At 43.6% G+C, this 18198-nt stretch overlaps 1 protein-coding gene across 1 annotated transcript in view; it reads right to left on the bottom strand.

The window, feature by feature from the left end:
- Nucleotides 1–10603, bottom strand: part of LOC149131580 (germinal-center associated nuclear protein-like) — a 17345-nt gene extending 6742 nt beyond the window's left edge. Inside the window, exons 1-5 of the mRNA XM_089337907.1 lie at nt 10407–10603; nt 9369–9530; nt 8751–8889; nt 6828–7026; nt 6034–6211 (exon numbers count right to left, since the gene is read on the bottom strand). Coding sequence (XP_089194033.1) covers nt 6034–6211; nt 6828–7026; nt 8751–8889; nt 9369–9530; nt 10407–10445 — 717 coding nt within the window. The 5' untranslated portion in view covers nt 10446–10603. The remainder of the gene's footprint in view (nt 1–6033; nt 6212–6827; nt 7027–8750; nt 8890–9368; nt 9531–10406) is intronic.
- Between the last annotated feature and the right edge of the window lie 7595 nt (nt 10604–18198).

Genomic DNA, 18198 nt, shown 5'->3' with positions numbered 1-18198 from the left:
AACGCCAACACCACCACCACCACCGCCGCCACCACCACCACCACCACCACCACCACAGCTTCACCGTCAACTGCCTCTGCCGCAACCACCACCACCACCACCTCCTCCTCCTATTTCATCGGTCTACCTTGTCGAACCGCTAAGCCACAGGGACGCAAACACACCAGTATCGGTTGTCAAGTGATGTTGGGGGGACAAACACGGACACACAAACACACATATACGACGGGCCACCTTCTGCCTCCGTCCACCAAACCCACTGACAAGGCCCCGGTCGGCCCGAGGCCACAGCAGAAGACACCAGCCCAAGGCGCCACGCAGTGGGACCGAACCCGGAATCATGTGGCTGGCAAGCGAGCCACTTACCACACATCTACTCCTTATATATATATATATATATATATATATATATATATATATATATATATATATATACATATATATATATACATATACATATATATATATATATATATATATATATATATATATATATATATATATATATATATATATATATATATATGGGAGAATATACAAATAATAACAACAGACGAGGACAGGTGGTGTAAATAACAAAAGTATATATTAGTATGACGCTCGGGAATACGGAAAGTCTTTGACGTTTCGAGCTACGCTCTTCAACAGAAAGAATACGGAGACAAGGAGAAAAACACGGAGAAAAAAAATTGAATAGTGTTCAGTCAACGGTCAATCATAATAATGGCCGATCATAACAATGGCTGACCGGAAGTTAGAAATTCTTATTTCAGGAGAGCTAAGAAAGGGGGAGATAACAAACGGTGATCGGGAACGAGGGGCTGTGTGTGGGAGGTAGAATGCTGGTGATCTTGACGTATGTAGTGTGAAAATGGGGAAGGGAGAAAGGGAGAAAGTAGTTGGTCAGTTGTAGTGTGTGCGTGGTGTGATGCGAGGGTATTGGTGTGGTGTGCGTGGTGTGATGTGAGGGTATTGGTGTGGTGTGATGTGAGGGTGTTGGGAGGTGGGGAAGGCATGGGTGGAGTGTGGGTTAGGCTGAGGGTGGGGTAGAGGTAGGGGTTTGTGGGTAGGGTGGGGTATGTGGGTAGGGGTGGGTGGTGGGTGTAAGGAATTGGATGGGGTGGAGTGGGAAGGTAGAGTAGGAGTGTGTTGGGGTGTGGTGGGATGAGTTTATGAGGGGGTGTTGACGAGGAGGGAGAAGGGGAAGGTGGATGTAAGAGAGGGGGAAGATGGGTATGGGAGGGGAGAGGAAGAGAGGAGAGAGGGTGGGTATAAGAGAGGGAAGGTGGATTGAGAGAGGGGGAAGGTGGGTGTGGGGGGGGAAGAGGGGAAGGTGGGTATGGGGGGAGAAAGAGAAAGAGAGTGAGAGAGAGGGAAGAGGGGTATGGGGGGAGAAAGAGAGGAAGAGAAAGAGAGTGAGAGAGAGGGGAAGAGAGTGAGAGAGTAAGGGTGAGAGAGTAAGAGAGTAAGAGTGTAGAGAGTAGGAGAGTAAGAGTGTAGAGAGTAAGAGTGAGAGAGGGGGAGTACGAGAGAAGAGAGTGAGAGAGAGTAAGAGAGAGGAGAGAAACAGTAGGTGTGAAGAGAAGTGGGAGTGGAGAGAAGTATGAAGAGAGGTGAAGAGACGTACAAAGAAGTAAGAGTCCGAGCAGGAGGTGGGGGAGGGGAGAGATGGGTGGTAGGAGGGAGGGTGGGGGAGAGAGACAGGAGGAGGGGGTTAGATGAAGAGTGGAGGGGAGTTGATCCCATGTGGCGCAAAGGAGCGTAGATAGAAGATTAATCCCTGTTCACGGCGCAAACGGGAGTCCGGATGGCCCCTGTGCATGGACAATCCAAACACAGACAGGTGTTGCCGCAAGGAGTGGCCGGCAGAACGGAAGTGGCGTGACACCGGGGTGTCATTGCCGACGTTGATATCTCGGAGGTGTTCCGCGAATCGGTCGATATATATATATATATATATATATATACTTTATTTAAAAGCAGCAGAAATATACAAACACACACACACACACACACATATATATATATATATATATGTGTGTGTGTGTGTGTGCGTTTGTATATGTATATATATATATATATATATATATATATATATATATATATATATATATATATATATATATAAATATATATATATAATCATTTTCATTGCATGTTTGGGTATACATATACATATGTGTATATATATATATATATATATATATATATATATATATATATATATATATATATATATATATATACATATATATATATACATACATACATAGATGCATATATATATATATATATATATATATATATATATATATATATATATATATATATATATATATATATATATATATATATATATACATATATATATATGCATGCATCTATGTATGTATGTATATATATACATACATATATACATACAGATACATATGTATCTATACACACACACACACACATATATATATATACATATATACATAGATGCATGTATTTAGATACATATATACACATGCACCGATATATATATATATATATTTAAGTATATGAGGAGCTAGCCACAGTTATTTTGTGTTCTTTGCTACATTGGTTTCTATTAACCCATTTATTCTATCAGAAGAATTTTTATTCATTAAGATAGAAGAAATACACATAATTATATATATATGTTGTTGTACTTGGGGATGGTCATATTGCCAGTTTAGCCAATAAAAACACACGCACTGTATATTTGGTGTTAATTTGCTTCAGCTTTATATTACATTAATCTTAATCTTATTTCGGCCAGAGTTCTTTCGTCACTCTTCTCTGACCTCATCAGTGGTCCTTTGTTTCCTTCCTTCTTATGTGTGTCTCACCTTGCTAAATATCAGCCATTTTGTATTTTGTATTCCTATTGTATGTGTCTACGCATGCGTGTCCTTCAATGTGTCTGTGTCTTTTGTAAGTGCATGGGTGTATGGGGAGTGTCTGTATCACCTATATTCTCTGTTAATATGTGTTCGTTTGTATTTGTTTTTATTTATTTATTTGTTCATGTGTGTTTTTTTATCTACCTTTTTATCAACTTTTTTTTTATCTACTTTCTTTATGGCTGTAACCTGAGAACTGCATGCGGTGAACAAAATGTTGTATATGTCTCTTTAATTCTGTAGGGTTGCACATGCAGGAGACATTTCGCATTACTCTGACGAGGTCTGCCATCAATATATTGAATTTGGCATTGTCCGCAATAGCCGAGTTCCGGTGGATCAGGTATTTGGAGGCCATAGGTTTTGTATAGTGTGAATGGAGGATTCTGGTTTTATTGTTCTTAGTTTCTAGCCAGAGTTCAGTATCTAATACATTTCGTCCACCGTATGCAGTTCTCAGGTTACAGCCATAAAGAAAGGATCAGGGTATACAAAGGAGCTATGAAGAAGTTGGAAACAATCAAACGCAATGATAGGAATGGGATTTGCCCACTCTATAGGAGCAAATCATGGAACACCATAGAAAGGACTAAGAAGAAAATAGGGAAGGCCAGCTCATGGTATGATAGTCACAAATACCAGAGTGTCATGTTCGTCGACACCACCCCTAGAGGCGAACTGGCGTACCGCTTTAGAAGGGCCCTAGACAAACTTAAGCTAAGAATTAAGGTTGTTGAAAGGCCAGGCAACCCTATTAAATCCCTTATCAGTAGAACATACCCTTTCAGTAGAACCCCCTGCACTGATAAGAACTGTACCGTATGTAGATTTAGCCCACAAACGAACTGTAAAGCCAGAAATGTGGTCTATAGTATAAGATGTACAGAGGGACGATGCAGAAATAAGATAATGACATATGTAGGCGAAACAGCAAGGAGCATAGGGGAGCAGGCAAACGAACATTGGAGGGAACTTAAGGAAGGGAAGAGTTCATCAGTTCTGTACCAGCACGCTGAGCAAGAACATGGAGGCTCAATCAACAACATAGAGATTAAAATCTTATCCACACATAGCAGAGACGCAGCACTTAGACAAATTACTGAAGCTACACACATAATAGAAGATAAACCTAGCCTGAATAGGAAACTAGAATGGAACACTAACATACGCCACTAACAAACCTCAAACCACAGCATGTGACAACATGTTACCCATAAACCAATAATAATATGAACAAAATATAATACAATACATAGATAAACAAATGGAATTAAATACTACATACGTTAACAAAATTTAATTAAATACTAAAAAAAACACACATGAACAAATAAATAAATAAAAACAAATACAAACGAACATGTATTAACAGAGGATATAGATAATAGAGACACTCCCCATACACACACATGCACTTACAAAAACATAGACACGTTGAAGGATACGCATGCGTAGACACATACAATAGGAATACAAAATACAAAATGGCTGATAGTTAGCAAGGTGAGACACACGTAAGAAAGAAGAAAACAAAGGACCACTGATGAGGTCACAGAAGAGTGACGAAAGAACTCTGGCCGAAATAAGATTAAGATTAATGTAATATAAAGCTGAAGCAAATTAACACCAAATATACAGTGCGTGTGTTTTTATTGGCTAAACTGGCAATATGACCATCCCCAAGTACAACAACATCTGTTTCAACACACGATTTCACATAAAAAATCTTGCAAAACAATATATATATATATATATATATATATATATATATATATATATATATATATATATATATATATATATATATATATATATATATATATATATATGTAAGGATATATATATAATAGCAAACGCACCCGTCCTTTGGACGATTTAAGTTGCTTTGGTGGTATTTTTTTCACCAAATAATTGAACTACTGAGAAGGCTTATGAATAGCATGGCAGTCTATGTTTCTGATTAACCTAGGAATGGGAGATCGAATTGAAGGCTGGATATTGTGGAGATCTCGCGCTTTAATTATCATAGCACATATAAGTTGGCAAGCGATGAAAAGTTAAGCTACTGAAGTGTTTTGGGAGTAGGTTACAGATAATGACTCCAAAATATAGTTGTTTTATATGAAAGCGAAGTTCCTTGTCAGAAACAGCCACATAAATGGTGGAAAGAAATTGAAGGGAGACATTGAGACTTCCCCTCTGCGAGTTTAACAGCAAAGGGAGCTATTTTTTTCAGAGAGATAAGCTAACAAAAGCCCCTTTATTCTGTCTTCCGACATAGCCTGCACGTAAACAGCGAATGCCGCATAAAGTTAAATTGCTTGGGAGCTTTCTGAAAGATACGTAGCGTTTTCGATAGTGAAAGCAAAACTCGGCAGAGTTATGACGTAAGCATGTGCTAAGACCCCCTCATAACTTTTTTTCATTTTTACAAAATTTGTTTCAATTCTGTCTGTTCTTTTACTTGTTTCAGTCATTTGACCGCAGCCATGCTGGAGCACCGCCCTTTAGTCGAGCAAATCGACACCAGTACCCACTCCTTGCAAGCCCAGCACCTATTCCATCGGTCTCCCCCTACCAAACCGCTAAGTTACGGGGGACGTAAACACACCAGCATTATTGCTAGAAATTCACATGCTAGAAATAACAGCCAAATCTCACAAAACTACGATGACATAATGAAAGAAACAAAAGAAAATATGTAATCAATCTACTCACCTTTCTGCAAAGATTTCCCGCCGTAATATGACAAAGTGAAATTAAAGTGTTCATTTAAGGAAATATTGAAGCAGCTTGCCCCAGAGGAAATAATAATAGATTTTTTTGAAAAAACAAATATATATATATATATATATATATATGTGTGTGTGTGTCTGTATTTGTCCTTGCTTCACCGCTTGACAACCAGTGTTTGTGTGTTTACATCCCTGTAACATAACAGTTCAATAAAAGAGACTGATAGAATAAGTACTACGCTTAAAAAAACAATAAGCCCTGGTGTTGATTTGTTCAACTAAAATTCTTCAAGGTGGTGCTCCAGCATGGGCTGCAGTCAATGAGTGAAGCAAATGAAAGAATATGTTCCACCACCACTACCCCCTGATAAACGAAGACCACCACTCACCGTATCGGTTGACTTTGGGTCAAGACAAGACACTGTGGTCAGACAGTGATTGACACAGTCCAAAATTATGTCCACCCACGGCATGTTGACATAGGTAGGTGAACAGCAGGACACACCATACTTGAGACGGCACACTTCGTCAAACTGCTTCTCCACATGGTGTATATGGTGGCGCACCCTGGTGGAAGAGAAAAAAGAACATGAATGTGATTGAGGGTAGATATGGAGTCCTATGTGTGAGTGCACAGATTGCATTTCAATTGAATCTCCTGACTACAATGCCAGCTTCATATAACCAAGCTATCCTTCTCCCTGGAGACTAGCTTACGGTTTACCCCTTGTTTAGATACCTATTACTTCCAAAGTCCCCACAAGCTATGAAACATGTGTGACTTGGGGTTTTTCTACTCCATTCCCTAATTTTGGATGTTTATTCGCATTTCAAGCAACCCCCAACTGCTAACCATAAATTATAAAATAACCTTCAACAAAGCGTTAGTACGAAGCAGTGTTTTAGGTTTGAACAGAATTTAGGTTAGTTTGAAATATGTTTTGGTCACATGTTTCAACTGCTGCAGATATTGTGGAGAATAAATTTCTCTTATGATAAAAAAAAAAGGTATGAAAAGAGGGGTTTGTTCCGTGTCACCCTCTTTCAGAAATCTCAGAGGTTTTGGAGACTGGATTTTCATCCGGTTGAGCGAAGGAGACCCAGCTGAGCATGATCAAGTTTTAACAAGCAAAATGCTGACAAACAACAACAACAACAGGATCAATATGTTTCTGGCCCTTACCTTGACACAAGATCCACTGCAGATTTTCCGGATGTTTCCAAAGTCACGGAACGCATGTAATTCCAAACATCTTGCTCAGCCTGGGACCATTTCTCGCTGGTGTCATCACCGAAGGTGAACGGAGGAAGTGTGAGGGACCGTAAAGTGTCCCTTACAAACAGGAGATGTTCTGGAGAGTTCCAGTGAATAGGGGGCAGATCTGAAGGGGAGGAAGAAATGGGAGGAAAGGAAAAAAATTAAAACAGAAGTTTAAATGATAGTCATACGGGAGATTGAAGTAATAATAATAATAATAATAATAATGGTTTCAAATTTTACCAAAAAGTCAGCAATTTTGTGCCTGACCGGTTTCTATCAAACCAACCCACCCATGCCAGTAGACAAGGCAGACATTGAATGATGACGATAATGATATATATATATATATATATATATATATATATATATATATATACACACACACATACATATCATATATATATATTAGTTTATGTATATATTAATATTGTCTCAGTTTTAAAAAAAAACCTTTGATAATGTAAATATGTTAATAGTTACCAGAAGTAGCAAAATTACACTAGAAACCATGATATCACAGCCATTTTACAGGTAGAGATACCAAGTTAAAGTGATACCTTTTGAGAAGATATGAATAATAATAATAATAAAAGGAGCAAAACGCATAGAAATAAAAGTTCCTTTAATTCCTACACATGTTTTAAAATATATGAGAGAGCTCTTCTACAAAGAAGTAAGAGCTGCTGGAATTCCTCATATATTCCTCTTCAAGGGAATCCACAAATAAACATATGAAAGCAAGACAAATACGAAATGATGAGGTAACTTACGAGCTAAGATGCTACATGGTCAGTGACCGTTAGAACGTTTGTTTACATAGAGATATAAAGGGATCAATGATATTATTCCATGGGCTTTAGGAATAAGAACCCTTGTTTACATAGAGATAAAAAGGGAGGAGGTTGTAAACGTGATGCTAAAGGTTTAAATTGAATGAATGATTGAAATGTGGGGAGGAAAGTTGCTGAGTGAAAAAGATGGAGGAAGGGAGATAACTAAGGGAAACCTCAAATTAAACATATACTATATAAGGAAAACGAATTACATATTTATATGAAGTGAAGAAAGTGAATAAAAATAAAACATCATAGCCTAGTAATATATTATATTATATTATTATATGGATATTAACGTTAGTTAATGGTAAAACAGGGTTCAGGATATTTATTGGAGAAGTAATAATGATAATAATATACATGTTTACAAGAAGAATAATAGAAATACTTATTTGAAGTCACCGGGGTACGATCAACAGCCTGTGTGGCATTACTAAGAAGAAATAACTTAGCTAACTGTAGAAGGGGAAAATAAAGCACTAGTAGTGAATGAGGCAGAAGTATATATCTATATATATATATAAAATGTATAGTTTTAGGGAAAATAACCAAGTTTCAAGAACTCATCGATGAAAATCCACTATCACATATAGAAAAATTAACAATCAAAAGCACAATAAATGAGTAGAATATAAAACAAAGTAAATATCATAAGATAAAGATAATAAGATAAAGATAATATAATAATTATCTTTATCTTATGATGTTTGCTTTGTTTTATATTATACTCATTTATTGTGCTTTTAATTGTTAATTTTTCTATATGTGATGGTGGATTTTCATCGATGAGTTCTTGAAACTTGGTTCTTTTCCTTATATATATTTTAATCTATAAAGCTCAATTTAATTTTGATTTTTTATAAATTGATTTTAATAGAGTTTTTACCTGTAATTTTGGATGTTGTCCCTAATATTATTATATATATATATATATATATATATATATATATATATATGTATACATACACACATATATAAAAGACACAGGTTGTGTGCCATCAAAACTTACCGTTGTCATGTGCCCCTTGTGCTGTGGCATCTACAAACTCCGTGACTGGCCAAGAGTAGCTGGTCAATACGGAGTCGGTAACGCAGTCAATCAAGGGTCGAAGGATGGAGTTGTAGAAGTCAATGATGACATCTGGGGGCTGAGAGGGGAGAGAGAGAGAGAGAGAGAGAGAGAGAGAGAGAGGCTTTCGATGAGACATTCAGGACACACAAATGTTCAGAGAAAAACAGAAAGATGGATTTAGAGGTGAACTGGTTCACACTTTAACATACAGACACACACAAGCAACTACACAGGTTACCAAGACACACATACACACACAATTGACAGGCCACATACATAGATATAGGCAAACACACACACATACAGAATAACACCTAAAGTCACACATACTTTCACAAACATAGATGCATATATACACACTGAGAGTTTCACACACACACACACACACAAATACATACAGACACATACAATCATACAGTCACACACATTTGCTTATACATTCACCCACACAATCACTCCCACGAACACACACACATACTATCACCCACATACACAGCCCTAAACATACCCAGTCATCCCCCCACACACACACAGCCCTAATTAAAGAGTCCTTACCTGCTGCAGGTAAGCCTCGGCAGAGCGCAGTCCCCTGTTATACAGTAAGGGACCATAAAACTGAGAAGCTAGGAAGTCCTCAATGAAATCCTTCAGGTATTTCTTCTCCAGATTTGGTTGACAGGGGCGGTGGGTGGCCAACCACCTGAGACAGTTGGAGAGCTGCAAAGGAACAGAGGAGGGCATGGTGTAGCTAGGACTACATTATCTAATGTATAGTAGTTAGTATTAGTGGCTATAATTGTTATTTGGCCTCAACTCAGTCATGTATGTTTCCAGCCTTCAAGAGAGAGACTTAGCTGCTCTTTCCAGCACCAGGTAGAAGGACACTGCTATGCCAGCTACCGACCATGTAGAGGCACACTTGATCACCAACGCCGTCCCCTCCACACATCGTTACCATAACAATTTACCTGCTGTTGCCATGTTTCTTTGCAGTCACTTTGTTTTTTTTTTAAGGGGAAAAGAAATTCATTCACCCAAAAAAGGTGAGTTTTTTATCTCGTGGGAGAAGGTGAGCAGTACAGTGGTGGTGGTCATATATGGGGGGGGGCAATGGCAATGGTGGAGGGGTGTGGTGGGGCCAATAATGATGATTAACCTTCTCAGTCATTTGTTAATTAATAAACAGTTTGATATATAAACAGATACTAGACATATATATATATATACAGGCGAAGGCGTGGCTGTGTGGTAAGAAGCTTGCTTATCAATCACATGGTTCCAGGTTCAGTCCCACTGCGTGGCAACTTGGGTAAGTGCTTTCTACTATAGCTTCAGGCTGACTAAAGCCTTATGTGGGGATCTGGTAGGCAGAAACTGAAAGAAGCCCATTATGTATGTGTGTGTTTGTCCCCCTACTATCACTTGACAGCCAATGTTGGTGTGTTTACATCCCAGTGACTTAGCATTTCGACAAAAGAAGTCAATAGAATAAGTCCTGGGGGTTGATTTGTTCAACTAAAGGAGGTGCTCCAGTATGGCCGCAGTCTAATGACTGAAACAAAGTAAAAGATGAGACTTCAAGAACATACTTACCACAGTTTCCATGTTCCACATCGAAGTCTGACTCTTCATGACACCGGAATGGTAAAGTGAAGAACTCCTGATTAATCAAGCATGACAGGTCCAACTTCAGCTGTAGCTGCTCCAGACTGGGAGGGGAGCCTGGTTCAGTTTCATCATGGGGCACAAGAACTGCAACAGGGAGGTTGGGTTGCTGAAAGTGGAGGAAGGGAGATAACTAAATTGTTCGGGGACCAAAAATCGCACAGTGGCCATAAAGACGGGGACCTAAAATTGAACACTGGCTATAAAGACGGGGACTAAAAATTGAACACTGGCCATAAAGTCGGGGACCAAAAATTGAACACTGGCCATAAAGTCGGGGACGAATAATTGCACACTGGCCATAAAGTCGGGGACTAATAATTGAACACTGGCCATAAAGTCGGGGACGAATAATTGCACACTGGCCATAAAGTCGGGGACTAATAATTGAACACTGGCCATAAAGACAGGGACCAAAAATTGAACACTGGCCATAAAGTCGGGGACGAGTAATTGCACACTGGCCATAAAGTCGGGGACTAATAATTGAACACTGGCCATAAAGACGGGGACCAAAAACTAAAGACTGGCCATAAAGACGGGGACCAAAAACTGAACACTGGCCATGAAGATGGGCCCAAAAATCGCACAGTGGCCATGAAGACGGGGACCAATAATTGCACACTGGCCATAAAGTCGGGGACGTTAATTGAACACTGGCCATAAATTCGGGGAGCAAAAATCACACAGTGGCCATAAAGACGGGGACCTAAAATTTAACACTGGCTATAAAGACGGTGACCAAAAATTGAACACTGGCCATAAAGTCGGGGACCGAAGATTGAACACTGGCCATAAAGACGGGGACCAAAAATCGCACAGTGGCCAAGAAGACGGGGACCAATAATTGCACACTGGCCATAAAAACGGGGACCAAAAATTGAACACTGGCCATAAAGTCGGGGACCAATAATTGCACACTGGCCATAAAAACAGAGACCAAAAATGAACACTGGCCATAAAGACGGGGACCAAAAATAAACACTGGCCATAAAATGGGGGATCAACAATCACACACTTGCCATAAAGTCGGGGACCAAAATATTGCACACTGGCCATATAGACGGGGATCAAAAATCGCACACTGGCCATAAAGTCGGGTACCAATAATTGCACACTGGCCATAAAAACGTGGACGAAAAATTGAACACTGGCTATAAAGTGGGGGACCACTTTATAGTGGAGGAAATCGTCGTTCCCTTCGTTTGAGAGGAGTAAATCGTCGTTCCCTGCGAGGGAGAGGTGTAAATCGTCGTTCCCTGCGAGTGCGGAGAGTAAATTGTCGTTCCGTGCGAGTGCGGAGCGTAAATTGTCGTTCACCGCGAATGCGAACAGTAAGTCTTCGTTCCCTGCGAGTGAGGAGAGTAAATCGTCGTTCACTGCGAGTGCGGAGAGTAAATCGGCGATCCCTGCGTGTGCGGGAAGTAAATTGTTGTTCCCTGCTAGTGCGGAGAGTAAATCGTCTTTCCTTGCGAGCAAGCGCAGGAAATCGTCGTTCCCTTCGTTTGAGAGGAGTAAATCGTCGTTCCCGGCGAGGGAGAGGCGTAAATCGTCGTTCCCTGCGAGTGCGGAGAGTAAATTGTCGTTCTTTGCGTGTGCGGAGAGTAAATTGTCGTTCTCTGCATGTGCGGAGAGTAAATCGGCGATCCCTTCGAGTGCGGGAAGTAAATTGTCGTTCCCTGCGAGTGCGGAGAGTAAATCGTCTTTCCTTGCGAGCAAGGGGAGGAAATCGTCGTTCCCTGCGAGTGCGGAGAGTAAATTGTCGTTTTCTGCGAGTGCGAAGAGTAAATTGTCGTTCTCTGCGTGTGCGGAGAGTAAATTGTCGTTCCATGCGAGGGCGAAGAGAAACTTGTCGTTTTCTGCAAATGCGGAGAGTAAATTGTCGTTCTTTGCGTGTGCGGAGAGTAAATTGTCGTTCCCTGCGTTTGAGAGGAGTAAATCGTCGTTCCCTGCGAGGGAGAGGCGTAAATCGTCGTTCCCTGCGAGTGCGGAGAGTAAATTGTCGTTCCCTGCTTGTGCGGAGAGTAAATTGTCGTTCCCTGCGGGTACGCAGAGTAAATTTTGGTTTTCTGCGAGTGCGGAGAGTAAATTGTCGTTCTTTGCGTGTGCGGAGAGTAAATTGTCGTTCCCTGCATGTGCGGAGAGTAAATCGTCGTTCCCTGCAAGTGCGGAGAGTAAAACTTCGTTGCCTGCGATTGCGGCGAGTAAATTGTCGTTCCCTACGTGTACGGAGAGTAAATCATCGTTCCCTGCGAGTGCGGAGTATAAATCGTCGTTCCCTGCGTGTGCGGAGAGTAAATCGTCGTTTCCTACGAGTGCGTAGAGAAAATTGTCGTTCCATGCGACTGAGAGGATTAAACCTTCGTTCCCTGCGCGTACGGTTAGAAAATCTTCGTTCTCTGGGAGTGCGGGGAGTAAATCGTCGTTTCCTACGAGTGCGGGGAGTAAATCGTCGTTCCCTGCGATTGAGAGGGATAAATCGTCGTTCTCTGCGGGTTAGAGGCGTAAATCGTCGTTCCCTGCGTGGGAGAGTCGTAAATCGTCGTTTCCTGCGAGTGCGGAGAGTAAATCGCCGTTCCCTGTGAGAACGGGAAGTAAATCGTCGTTCTCTGCGTTTGAGAGGAGTAAATCGTCGTTCCCTACGAGGGAGAGGCGTAAATCGTCGTTCCCTGCGAGTGCGGAGAGTAAATCGTCGTTCCCTGCGAGTTCGGAGTGTAAATCGTCGTTCCCTACGAGTGCGGAGAGTAAATTGTCGTTCCCTGCGGGTTAGAGGCGTAAATCGTCGTTTCTTGCGAGTGCGGAGAGTAAATCGTCGTTTCCTGCGAGTGCGGAGAGTAATTTGTCGTTCCTTCGAGTGCGGAGATTAAATTGTCGTTCCCTACGTGTGCGGAGAGAAAATCGTCGTTGCCTGCGATTGCGGAGAGTAAATTGTCGTTCTCTACGTGTGCGGAGAGTAAATCTTCATTCCGTGCGAGTGCGGAGAGTAAATCGTCGTTCCCTGTGTGTGCGTGGAGTAAATCGTCGTTTCCTAGGAGTGCGTAGACAAAATTGTCGTTCCATGCGACTGAGAGGATTAAATCTACGTTCCCTGCGCGTGCGGTTAGTAAATCTTCGTTCTCTGGGAGTGCGGGGAGTAATTCATCGTTCCCTGCGAGTGCGGAAACTAAATCGTCGTTCCCTGCGAGTGCGGGGAGTAAATCGTCGTTCCCTGCGATTAAGAGGGATAAATCGTAGTTCCCTGCGGGTTAGAGGCGTAAATCGTCGTTCCCTGCGTGGGGGAGTCGTAAATCGTCGTTTCCTGCGAGTGCGGAGAGTAAATCGTTGTTCCCTGTGAGTACGGGTAGTAAATCGTCGTTCCCTGCGTTTGAGAGGAGTAAATCGTCGTTCCCTGCGAGTGCGGAGTGTAAATCGTCGTTCCCTGCGAGTGCGGAGAGTAAATTGTCGTTCCCTGCGGGTTAGAGGCGTAAATCGTCGTTCCCTGCGTGGGAGAGTCGTAAATCGTCGTTTCCTGCGAGTGCGGAGTGTAAATCGTCGTTCCCTGCGATTGAGAGGAGTAAATCTTCGTTCCCTGCGAGGGAGAAGCGTATATTATCGTTCCCTACGCGTGTGGAGAGTAAATTGTCGTTCACTGTGAGTGCATAGCGTAAATTGACGTTCCCTGCGAGTGCGGAGAGTAAATCGGCGATCCCTTCGAGTGCGGGAAGTAAATTGTCGTTCCCTGCGAGTGCGGAGAGTAAATCGTCTTTCCTTGCGAGCAAGGGGAGGAAATCGTCGTTCCCTTCGTTTGAGAGTCGTAAATCGTCGTTCCCTGCGAGGGAGAGGCGTAAATCGTCGTTCCCTGCGAGTGCGGAGAGTAAATTGTCGTTCCCTGCGAGTGCGGAGAGTAAATTGTCGTTTTCTGCGAGTGCGAAGAGTAAATTGTCGTTCTCTGCGTGTGCGGAGAGTAAATTGTCGTTCCATGCGCGGGCGAAGTGGAACTTGTCGTTTTCTGCGAGTGCGGAGAGTAAATTGTCGTTCTTTGCGTGTGCGGAGAGTAAATTGTCGTTCCCTGCGTTTGAGAGGAGTAAATCGTCGTTCCCTGCGAGGGAGAGGCGTAAATCGTCGTTCCCTGCGAGTGCGGAGAGTAAATTGTCGTTCCCTGCTTGTGCGAAGAGTAAATTGTCGTTCCCTGCAGGTACGCAGAGTAAATTTTGGTTTTCTGCGAGTGCGGAGAGTAAATTGTCGTTCTTTGCGTGTGCGGAGAGTAAATTGTCGTTCCCTGCATGTGCGGAGAGTAAATCGTCGTTCCCTGCGAGTGCGGAGAGTAAATCGTCGTTCCCTGCGAGTTCGGAGTGTAAATCGTCGTTCCCTACGAGTGCGGACAGTAAATTGTCGTTCCCTGCGGGTTAGAGGCGTAAATCGTCATTTCTTGCGAGTGCGGAGAGTAAATCGTCGTTTCCTGCGAGTGCGGAGAGTAAATTGTCGTTCCTTCGAGTGCGGAGATTAAATTGTCGTTCCCTACGTGTGCGGAGAGAAAATCGTCGTTGCCTGCGATTGCGGAGAGTAAATTGTCGTTCTCTACGTGTGCGGAGAGTAAATCTTCATTCCGTGCGAGTGCGGAGAGTAAATCGTCGTTCCCTGTGTGTGCGTGGAGTAAATCGTCGTTTCCTAGGAGTGCGTAGACAAAATTGTCGTTCCATGCGACTGAGAGGATTAAATCTACGTTCCCTGCGCGTGCGGTTAGTAAATCTTCGTTCTCTGGGAGTGCGGGGAGTAATTCATCGTTCCCTGCGAGTGCGGAAACTAAATCGTCGTTCCCTGCGAGTGCGGGGAGTAAATCGTCGTTTCCTGTGAGTGCGGGGAGTAAATCGTCGTTCCCTGCGATTGAGAGGGATAAATCGTCGTTCCCTGCGGGTTAGAGGCGTAAATCGTCGTTCCCTGCGTGGGGGAGTCGTAAATCGTCGTTTCCTGCGAGTGCGGAGAGTAAATCGTTGTTCCCTGTGAGTACGGGTAGTAAATCGTCGTTCCCTGCGTTTGAGAGGAGTAAATCGTCGTTCCCTGCGAGTGCGGAGTGTAAATCGTCGTTCCCTGCGAGTGCGGAGAGTAAATTGTCGTTCCCTGCGGGTTAGAGGCGTAAATCGTCGTTCCCTGCGTGGGAGAGTCGTAAATCGTCGTTTCCTGCGAGTGCGGAGTGTAAATCGTCGTTCCCTGCGATTGAGAGGAGTAAATCTTCGTTCCCTGCGAGGGAGAAGCGTATATTATCGTTCCCTACGCGTGTGGAGAGTAAATTGTCGTTCACTGTGAGTGCAGAGCGTAAATTGACGTTCCCTGCGAGTGCGGAGAGTAAATCGGCGATCCCTTCGAGTGCGGGAAGTAAATTGTCGTTCCCTGCGAGTGCGGAGAGTAAATCGTCTTTCCTTGCGAGCAAGGGGAGGAAATCGTCGTTCCCTTCGTTTGAGAAGAGTAAATCGTCGTTCCCTGCGAGGGAGAGGCGTAAATCGTCGTTCCCTGCGAGTGCGGAGAGTAAATTGTCGTTCCCTGCGAGTGCGGAGAGTAAAACTTCGTTGCCTGCGATTGCGGAGAGTAAATTGTCGTTCCCTACGTGTACGGAGAGTAAATCATCGTTCCCTGCGAGTGCGGAGTATAAATCGTCGTTCCCTGCGTGTGCGGAGAGTAAATCGTCGTTTCCTACGAGTGCGTAGAGAAAATTGTCGTTCCATGCGACTGAGAGGATTAAACCTTCGTTCCCTGCGCGTACGGTTAGAAAATCTTCGTTCTCTGGGAGTGCGGGGAGTTAATCGTCGTTCCCTACGAGTGGGGAAACTAAATCGTCGTGCCCTGTGAGTGCGGGGAGTAAATCGTCGTTTCCTACGAGTGCGGGGAGTAAATCGTCGTTCCCTGCGATTGAGAGGGATAAATCGTCGTTCTCTGCGGGTTAGAGGTGTAAATCGTCGTTCCCTGCGTGGGAGAGTCGTAAATCGTCGTTTCCTGCGAGTGCGGAGAGTAAATCGTCGTTCCCTGTGAGAACGGGAAGTAAATCGTCGTTCTCTGCGTTTGAGAGGAGTAAATCGTCGTTCCCTACGAGGGAGAGGCGTAAATCGTCGTTCCCTGCGAGTGCGGAGAGTAAATCGTCGTTCCCTGCGAGTTCGGAGTGTAAATCGTCGTTCCCTACGAGTGCGGAGAGTAAATTGTCGTTCCCTGCGGGTTAGAGGCGTGAATCGTCGTTTCTTGCGAGTGCGGAGAGTAAATCGTCGTTCCCTGCGATTGAGAGGAGTAAATCTTCGTTCCCTGCGAGGGAGAGGCGTACAACATCGTTCCCTACGTGTGTGGAGAGTAAATTGTCGTTCACTGTGTATGCGGAGCGTAAATTGACGTTCCCTGCGAGTGAAGAGAGTAAATCGTCGTTTCCTGCGAGTGCGGAGATTAAATCGGCGATCCCTGCGAGTGCGGGAAGTAATTTGACGTTCCCTGCGAGTGCGGAGAGTAAATCGTTTTTCCTTGCGAGCAAGGGGAGGAAATCGTCGTTCCCTTCCTTTGAGGGGAGGAAATCGTCGTTCCCTTCGTTTGAGAGGAGTAAATCGTCGTTCCCTGCGAGGGAGAGGTGTAAATCGTCGTTCCCTGCGAGTGCGGAGAGTAAATTGTCGTTCCGTGCGAGTGCGGAGCGTAAATTGTCGTTCACCGCGAATGCGAACAGTAAGTCTTCGTTCCCTGCGAGTGAGGAGAGTAAATCGTCGTTCACTGCGAGTGCGGAGAGTAAATCGGCGATCCCTGCGTGTGCGGGAAGTAAATTGTTGTTCCCTGCTAGTGCGGAGAGTAAATCGTCTTTCCTTGCGAGCAAGCGCAGGAAATCGTCGTTCCCTTCGTTTGAGAGGAGTAAATCGTCGTTCCCGGCGAGGGAGAGGCGTAAATCGTCGTTCCCTGCGAGTGCGGAAAGTAAATTGTCGTTCCCTGCGAGTGCGCAGAGAAAATTGTCGTTTTCTGCGAGTGCGGAGAGTAAATTGTCGTTGTCTGCGTGTGCGGAGAGTAAATTGTCGTTCCCTGCGAGGGCGGAGAGAAAATTGTCGTTTTCTGCGAGTGCGGAGAGTAAGTTGTCGTTCTTTGCGTGTGCGGGGAGTAAATTGGCGTTCCCTGCGTTTGAGAGGAGTAAATCGTCGTTCCCTGCGAGGGATAGGCGTAAATCGTCGTTCCCTGCGAGTGCGGAGAGTAAATTGTCGTTCCGTGCGATTGCGGAGCGTAAATTGTCGTTCACCGCGATGCGAACAGTAAATCTTCGTTCCCTGCGAGTGCGAAGAGTAAATTGTCGTTCCCTGCTTGTGCGGAGAGTAAATTGTCGTTCCCTGCGGGTGCGCAGTGTAAGTTTTCGTTTTCTGCGAGTGCGGAGAGTAAATTGTCGTTCTTTGCGTGTGCGGAGAGTAAATTGTCATTCTCTGCATGTGCGGAGAGTAAATCGTCGTTCCCTGCAAGTGCGGAGAGTAAATCGTCGTTGCCTGCGATTCCGGAGTGTAAATTGTCGTTCCCTACGTGTGCGGAGAGTAAATCGTCGTTCCCTGCGAGTGCGGAGAGTAAATTGTCGTTCCCTGCAAGTGCGTTGAGTAAATTGTCGTTCCCTGCGAGTGCGTAGAGTAAATTGTCGTTCCTTCGAGTGCAGAGAGTAAATTGTCGTTCCCTACGTGTACGAGGAATGAATCGTCGTTCCCTGCGAGTGCGAAGAGGAAATTGTCGTTCCCTGTGTGTGCGTGGA

The sequence above is a fragment of the Octopus bimaculoides genome, chromosome 20 (genome assembly GCF_046866305.1).
Source record: "Octopus bimaculoides isolate indiv1 chromosome 20, ASM4686630v1, whole genome shotgun sequence".
Classification (NCBI taxonomy): domain Eukaryota; kingdom Metazoa; phylum Mollusca; class Cephalopoda; order Octopoda; family Octopodidae; genus Octopus; species Octopus bimaculoides.
The sequence above is the reverse complement of the archived record's forward strand: the minus strand, read 5'-3'. Positions and strand labels throughout refer to the sequence as shown.